The sequence below is a fragment of the Crocuta crocuta genome, unplaced genomic scaffold, assembly GCF_008692635.1.
Source record: "Crocuta crocuta isolate KB4526 unplaced genomic scaffold, BGI_CrCroc_1.0 scaffold149, whole genome shotgun sequence".
Classification (NCBI taxonomy): Eukaryota; Metazoa; Chordata; class Mammalia; order Carnivora; family Hyaenidae; genus Crocuta; species Crocuta crocuta.
In genome coordinates this window covers 1998115-2006219 of record NW_027551561.1, presented here as the reverse complement: position 1 = coordinate 2006219, position 8105 = coordinate 1998115, and the positions used below count along the sequence as shown (strand labels likewise).

General features: G+C 55.0%; 1 protein-coding gene across 1 annotated transcript in view; it reads right to left on the bottom strand.

Annotated features, from left to right (window-relative positions):
* Window positions 1-716: 716 nt before the first annotated feature.
* Window positions 717-8105, bottom strand: part of SCARF1 (scavenger receptor class F member 1) — a 10362-nt gene continuing 2973 nt past the window's right edge. Inside the window, exons 5-11 of the mRNA XM_077749826.1 lie at window positions 7100-7497; window positions 6571-6699; window positions 5714-5817; window positions 5100-5220; window positions 3706-3827; window positions 3475-3621; window positions 717-2808 (exon numbers count right to left, since the gene is read on the bottom strand). Of these exons, the coding sequence (XP_077605952.1) occupies window positions 1961-2808; window positions 3475-3621; window positions 3706-3827; window positions 5100-5220; window positions 5714-5817; window positions 6571-6699; window positions 7100-7497 (1869 nt within the window). The 3' untranslated portion in view covers window positions 717-1960. The remainder of the gene's footprint in view (window positions 2809-3474; window positions 3622-3705; window positions 3828-5099; window positions 5221-5713; window positions 5818-6570; window positions 6700-7099; window positions 7498-8105) is intronic.

Below are 8105 nucleotides of genomic sequence, written 5' to 3'. Positions count from 1 at the left end.
AGGGAGTGACAGACTCTGAAACAGGCTCCAGGCTCTGAGCTGGCAGTTAGCACAGAGCCCGACGTGGGGCTCGAACCCACGAACCGCGAGATCATGACCTAAGCGAAAGTCGGACGCTTAACCGACTAAGCCACCCAGGCACTCCGAAATTCACATTTTAAAGACATAATTTTTGATGGTTAAAAAACAAAGGCAAAACACTTTTATCTGTACAAAGATTGTAACTTCTTAAGGAGCTTCAGCATGTTATCACTTTATTATTTTTAAGGTGCTAAAATAATGAGACACCATTTCAACCTATTAGACTGGGTGTGGGGACACAGATCCTATCACCACTTGTGAGAATGCAAAACCATGCAGTTGTTTTGGAGGGCAATTTGAAGTAAGTACCCAAATGTTAACTTTTTTTTTTTTTTAATGTTTATTCATTTTTGAGAGAGACAGAGCATGAGGAGGGGAGGGGCAGAGAGAGAGAGGGAGACACAGAATCTGAAGCCGGCTCCAGGCTCTGAGCTGTCAGCACAGAGTTCGACATGGGGCTAGAACCCATGAACCGTGAGATCATGACCTAGGCCGGAGTTGGACGTTTAACCAACGGAGCCACCCAGGCGCCCAGTACCCAAATGTTTAACGTTCTTACCCTGCAACCCAGCAATTCTGCTTGCTGGAATCTCTAATACAAACTTCCATGAGCGTCAAAAGATATACGGACAAAGTTGTACACTGCATCATTTATTGTATCAAAACAATTAGAAACAACCCAAATTCCCATGGGTAGGAGATGCCTTAAATAACCTGTGTTAGTTCCACATAATGGAATCCCGTGCAGCCACTTTTTAATAAAAAGAGGTAGCTTTATAAATACTAACATCAGAAGGTATCCAGGGTATACTTCAGTAAAAAAGCAAATTGTACAATGATACGTGCACAGGAAAACATAATCTAAGCTGTCTGCAGGATTCTCTGAGCGCTAGGATCGAAGGGGAAACTGGTATTTTGGTCCTGACTTGGTAATTCAAGTATGTAAGAAAAGAATTCAGAACCAAAAGGCATTCGGTGACAAGTCTGGCTCCTCCCCTGTCCCTCAGACTCCTCTGGGGAATGGGGAAATCTCCTTTCTACTCTATACATATCTGTAATGTTAGTACTTTATTTTTAACAAAAAAAACATTGCTTTTTATGATTTTTTGTAAAAAAAGTTAAATCTAGGGAGAAAAGTGAAAAGAATGTTCACTATAGGAAATTTAAAAATTATACAGAATTTTATGAAGGAAGAAAAGATCAGCCACAATCTCATCTCCCAGGAAAAAAAAAGGCCACTTGATGCCTTGCTCCCAAATCTTTTTTATGCATGTACATCCTTTAAAAATAAAAGTTTGTCAAACAATCATAAAACATACGCCAAATGGAAGGATTCAAAGCACGTATCCTGAAGGAAAAGGAAATGAGATTTCTAAAAAGAAAACTGACTTTTTACACTTAACAGTAGAACATCAACAGTGTCCCATATTTCGCATATGAAATCTTCTCACACGACATGATTTCTCGTGCTGTTTAGGAATTGTAACATAAGCAATCTTTCCTTAACCAATCTTCTATCATCGAACATTTAGGTTGTTTCCCATTTCAGAAAAATGTTTTGCAAATGAAGAAAAGAATAGCCTTTTGGGGCAAACAGAGTCCAGGACAACAGAGAAAAAGTCCCCGCAGTCACCTCTTTCCCCTTGCTGGCCCCACCCAATAGGGTCTCTGCCCAGGCCTCCCAGACCACTCCCAGAGCACTGCCAGGACCCAGAGCCAACTGGCCTCCAACTCTGACGCTCCTCCATGAAAGGGCAGAGGCTCTGGTATGTCCTTCCTGGCCCTGGCATCTTTTTCCAGCAAAACACAATCGGAGCCAGGGGCAGTCCGAACGCCTACCCCCCATCCACAGTCTGCCCTCTCCCCAAATTCAAGGCTCTCAGGGTGCTGGTGGCCCAGAGATGGGTGCAACATTCTCATACTGGGGCTCCTCCTGCCCCTCCTCCTCAGACAGCTTCTGGGGATCCTGTTCCTGGGGGGCCCCCTCAGGGGCCAGCCCCTGGGCCCTCCCTGAGCTCTTGGTGCCATCGCCTAGCTCCTCTGGCCCGGTTCCTGCAGACTCCGAGGCTCTAGTGAACTCATCATTCCGGCCTAAGTTGGGACTCTGACTGGCAGTGCCAGAGGCCAGCCCGGAACTGCCCTTATTTCGACTTAGGGCCCGGCGCGGAGGCTTGGGGATGGCACTCTTGACCTTGGGCTCTGCCTGGCCTTTCTGGAAGCTACCAAAACGGCGGAGAACAGACCGGACGGGGCCCTCAGATACCTGGGGTGTCCCTGCCAGCATATAGATCGTGGTCACAGAGCCTGAGCCTTCTGAGACACTGCCTTCAATGGCTTCCACGCGCTCAGCCACCACCCGGCCACCAGGTGGGAGCCGCCGGCGGCCAGCGGCTGAATCCCTGGGGCTGGCAGCACCAGGAAGGGTCTCATCCGTTTCCGCTTTCTCTGGGTCCACGGACTCCTCAGCCTCCTGGCTTTCGGGACTCAGCTGGCCCCCCCGCGAGAGCCTCTTGGGCTTTCGGAGAGGACTGGAGAGCTCCCCTGAGCTCTGGCGACTCTGTGGCGCAAACTTGGTGCCTTCAGCAAAGGAGACCGATGGCCGCTTGGCCCGTGCTAGGCTGGAAGTGCGCGGGATGGGGAACGGTGTCGAGGCGTCCTCAGGGGGAGGGATGGGACCTGCAGCCAGGCTGGCCTCCGGAAACTCTCCGTGGGCCACAGCGGCCAGCCCTGGCAGGGGAGACAGGAAAGCTTGGCCAAAGCCGGGCTGGCCACCCCAGTCCGTCCCGTTTACTCCTTTTAGCACCTTCTGGGAACCCTCGTCAATGGGGCGAGGAGGAGGGTGAGGGTACCGAGGCAGGGGGAGGGCCTGTTCGGGTAGACCCTACTCGTTCCACACACACACTTTTCTCCCCACCCCTTCCCACTATGAACTAATGTCACGCTCTAACTAAGCCAGCACCCTTTCGGTGCCACACAGTCATGTCCCTCTCACCTTGGACCTTCATGTGGCTTGTTCCCTCATCCTGAAACACCATTCCCACCTTAACTCGCACTCTGTTGGCTCCCGATTCCTGAGTCTGGCAAACGCAGCTCCAGTATCACGAACACGGAGACACCTTCCCTGACCCTGATCACCCCCGACATGGCTGGACTGTGAGGCCCTACTTGTATGTCGTCCATCAAAGCATGCATCACTCGCTCCTACCCGTGTCTGGTCACCGCCCACCACACGAGAAGGCTGGTGAGGACACAACCCTGTCTTGTTCTTTACTACATCCGCCAGCCAGGAACACTGATCTGCACTTGAATGGGCACTTGATACACGTTTGCTGAAGGAATAAAGAAGTAGTGGGCAGGGCTGCTCGGGGCCAAGCGGGCTGGGGGGGGGGCTACCTTCTTGGGGTGGCACGCAGTAGGCAGGGCTCTCGTCCTCCTCGCCAGACTCAGGGTCAGAAGAGAAGGAGTCGTCTGAGGCCCAGCCGGCGGAGGGAGGCTCAATGAAGCTGTGGTTGAAGGGGATCTCCGGGTCGTGGTGTGAGACTGCAGGGGGCTGTGGGTCAGGCGCCGAGCTCCGTGGAAGACCTTGTCCCGTCCCAGCCCCTGACCTTCAGCACCCACACTCACCGGTCACCCAGGGAAGCTTGTGGCTGCTGAGGGAACCGCAGGGTAGCGCGGAGCCCAGGCTGGTCAGCGCCCCCCAGACCTGCATCTTCATCCTGGACACGGCAGCTCCATCTCTTCCCGGTCTGACAGTAAAGGAGGGCAGTCAGTGCACAAGACCATGGGTTGGGGTAGGGTCGGGGCAGAAGCAAAGGGCTGACACAGTGACCTACCTCAGCAGTTCCTTCTGACTACAGAGTAAAACCCAAAGTATTGAGCCTGAGATTTGGGCCTGTCCCAGAGGGCAACATAGCTCAAATAGACCCGGGTAGCCACTCTGGTTCAGGCTTTGCCCTCTCCGGGCCTCAGTTTCCTCATCTATAAAGTGGGGACAACTCCTATCTATGAGGCCTCTTTTCAGGACCCAGCATGGCTCCAGGCACCTGGTGAGCTTCCCCAAAATGCAGCTCTGTGTTATCGCCCTGAGTCCCAGCTCAGCTCTATTTGTGGAAGTGGCACCTCCTCCAGGAAGCCTGTCCTTGACCCCACCCCACAAGCTGCTTCCTTGTTACCATTTCTGACAGCCTTTGTATAGTTCCTATCCTCCTGGGAGGGTCTTCTGCCCCACCCCCAGGCTCTCAGCTCCAGGGGAGGGGCCGCTGGGTGTGCCCATCTGTGACTCCCCTGCAGCACAGAGGCCGACGGAGCTCAAGGCTCAGTGCACAAAGTAACAAGACAGCACCGGACAGAATCCAGAACACCAGAGCAGGGACTTGGTGCAGGCTAGTCACAGGCTGGGTCACCTTGGGCCCCCCCCGTGTCGTCCTCTGTGAATTGACAATGCTAATCCTCCTGCCCCCACATTCCCTGCTTTCAACCTTGCTGCTGTGAGTCTCTAAGAGATTCTGTAAAGGAACAAAGCTCTTTGCAAGCCACATTCCCCCCCGCAGCGGGCCCCCCCGTGAGCCCAAATCCTTCCTATTATCTCCTTTTCTCAGAAAGCCACCGTCTCTGATAAACGACTGCTCAGACTCCTGTATTGCTCTCCTGTGGGGGGTAGGCGGTGGGGGGGTGTTGAGGTCTCGTCTCTTCCCCTCCCTGCCCACAGCTGCCCTGCCGCTCCTGCCTTCCCCGCCTTCCCCCTCTGGTCCCTGTTAATAAACCCTTGGCCTCCTGCTGCAGCTTTGAGATTTGCCAGCCTGGTGCCCAGCGCCCAATGCTCACCCTCATGCAGCTCGTACACTGGCCAGAGAAGGCAGGCAGCTGACCTGGTGGCTCCAGGCCATGGCCACTGCCAACTACCTCGTGCCCTCTGACCTAAGTGTGCAACGAGGCCAGCCCTTCCCTGCCCCTGGAAGGAAACCAGATGCCACCTTGCTCCCACCCTGAGGCCTGAGCTGGGATGAGCCAGCGTTCACCTCTCCTTGGGGTGTGACCGGGCGGCCCAGCAGCAGTAGGCACAGAAGGCAATGCCCAGGACGAGCAGCAGCAGAGGCACAAGGGTGCCTGCGATGAGGGCGGCGTCCTGACTGCGAGGCCCTGGGGAGAGCGGGGGACGGCAGCAAGTTCAGGGCCCTCCCGGCCTCCACACATCACGTCTCATCTCCAGCTCTGCGTTGCCCCCCCCACCCCGGAATTTTCCACCAGTGGTCCCTCCCCTTCTTCAGAGAGATGTAGGCTCTGCTCAGCTGGAGGCCCTCTCCCCAAGGCGGCCTCTCTGCTACCCTGTCTGCTCCTCATGGTCCGTGGCCTGTTCCACAAGCTCTGGCTCCCAGCTGTCACGCCTGACACACATCCCGGTATCCAGCCCTGCCTGCTCATGGACGTGAGCCCTGGACGCGAGCCTGGCGTCTCGGCGGGCAGGGGCTGCGTCCTATCTTCAGGGGCCTCCCGACCATCCTTGCAGATTTCGGGTACAGCGAACATCTCTGAAGGGAGCCCAGCCTCCCTGGCAAGAGATACGTCCCCAAAGCCGTATAAAGAGCCCGTCTTCCCCTGGTTACTGCACCCCGCACCCTCCTTTCCACCTTACCCAGATGGCAGACCCCAGAGACAGGGTGGCAGGACCCCTCTGGGCATTCACAGGGAATCGAGCAGTTGTTGCCATGGAAACCAGATGGGCACGAAGTGTTGCAGCTGAGGGGTGACAAGAGAAACAGGCTGCAGGCTGTGTGAGAAGGGATGGGGTGGGCAGGGGACAGGGGAAGGTAGATTTCCAGGCACTGCTCCCCAACCCGTCATGCAGACAGGCTCCTCGACCTCTGAGGACATTCTAGGTACCCCTGGCCGTGTTGGGGAGAATCCCCTCATCCCTAAGCCCATCTTCCAGAGAGGCCACCCACAAGCTGATCCCCAGCCCCCCAGGGTATAATCTCTGGGCAAGATCCATCCCTCATGATCCTCGTCCCTGGCCCATCCAGCACCAATGTGAAATAAGCAAGATGCCAATGGCATCCAGAGAAATGTCCTCAGGGTCTGGAGGTCTGAGTCCAGCCCTGCCCCAAACTCTAGGGCCTTGGTCCTCTCCTCTATAAAATGAGGTCTCTTCCATTTGATACAACATTCTGTCCTAGAGGTGGAAAACCTGACACTGGACTCATTGACCTTGATTATGCTTTACTACCTGAAGACCTCAGGGAAACAACAAAGGAGCTGGAGTTCCGCTCCTTCCTGGCCTAGTTCCAGAGCCAGGCCTTTTAGATTAAGCATCGCTCTGACTCTTCTTCAGAAGATGCAGCCCTCACAACAGGAGGAGAAAGAACTTCTCCATTATGAGCATGCTGGGTGGGTATCCGGGAGGCAGAGAAGCCCAGGAAGGGAAGTTTAGGACACAGACTGCACAGAGGCCTGACCTAGGCCCTTGCCTCCCCTCCCGGCCCCAGTTCTCACCTGGGTCCCCAGTAGCCAGCGTCGCAGATACATTCCCCAGTCATAGCGTCACAGGTCCCCTGAACACAGGTGGGGCAGGTAGAGCTACAGCCCTCCCCAAAGGTGCCGAGTGGGCAGGGGTCTTCACACCTGAGGTGAGGCAAGACTCGGAAGGGGAAGGCACGGCAGGCCTGGCAGGGCAGACCCCCCACAGAAGGGTCCCACCCATCTTCCGCCATGCTTCTGGACTCAGGCCCCCAACTGTCTATGCCTCGGCAGAGAAGCTCAGGTGTAAACAGGGCCTTGAACCTGGGGCCAAACCCCACAGGTGACAGACTACAGATCCCTGGAGGGAGAAGCGAACAGGATACCGGAGTGGTGAGGGAGCTGGAAGAGAACCCTGCCCGGGGGCCCCATCGGCACCCCTCCCTCTTCCCTCAGTCTTGGCCAGGAGGCGGGCCCCCGCTGGGGGAGGGGCCAGCTATCCCGGAGCTGGAATGAGGATCCTGAAGGAGGGGGCACCCCACCCCAAACAGGCCGCCCCCCTCACCTGGGCCCCAGCCACCCAGGGTCGCAGCGCTGACAGTGCCCAGTGTCCGCCTGACAGGCCTCTCCCAGCCGGCAGCGGGGACACTGCTGCCGGCAGCTCTCGCCAAAGGTGCCAGGTGGGCAGGGCTGGTGGCACTGGGTCCCGTTCCAGCCCGGCTCGCAGGACTCGCAGCTGCCTGTGTCTGCAGAGCATGGCTTGTTCTGCTTGCAGTGGCCGCAGCTGGGAAGAGAAGGAGCCACGGGTGAGGAGCCCACGGATGGAATGTCTGCCCGGGCCTCCAGGGACACCAGAGAGCATCCAGGACACTCAGGAAGGTTTGAGCCCGTTTCCCCATGTTGTATAACAAAAAGGCTGGACAGATGACCTCTGTAGGATTCATTCCCACCCTCTCCTTCCAACTTCCCATTTCAGGGCCCGTCCTTCCCAGGGCCCCAGGGTCGGCCCAGGCAAAGTGGCCAAGTTACCTTGGCCAACCTCCTCCCTCCTATCCTGTCTCCTCTCTCCCTCCTACCCACGCCTTCTCTGAGGTCTGGCATCAATGTGACTCAGTGTGTCTTCTATCCTGTAACATGAGGATCCATAAAAATTTAAAATGTATGTTTTCATCACTATAATTTCAAGTTTATCCTATGTTTAAAAAAAAAAAAAAAAAGGCTGGGGCACCTGGGTGGTTCAGGTGGTTAAGCCTCGGACTCTTGATCTCGGCTCAGGCCACAATCTCGCGGTTTGTGAGTTTGAGTCCCACTCTGGGCTTATAGTGTGGAGCCTACTGGGGAAGCTCTCTCCCCTCTCTCTCTGCCCCTATTCCTCTCTCTCTCAATAAATATACTTTTAAAAAATGTATTAAGAAATGCTTTCCCCAGTTTTTTTTGAAATATGACTGACAGTATGCAACTTTAAAGTGTACAGCATGATGACTCGGCTTACATATATTGTGAAATGATTACCACGGTAGGTTTAGTTAATATCCCTCACCTCATATAGGTCCAAAAAAGAAAAAACAAAA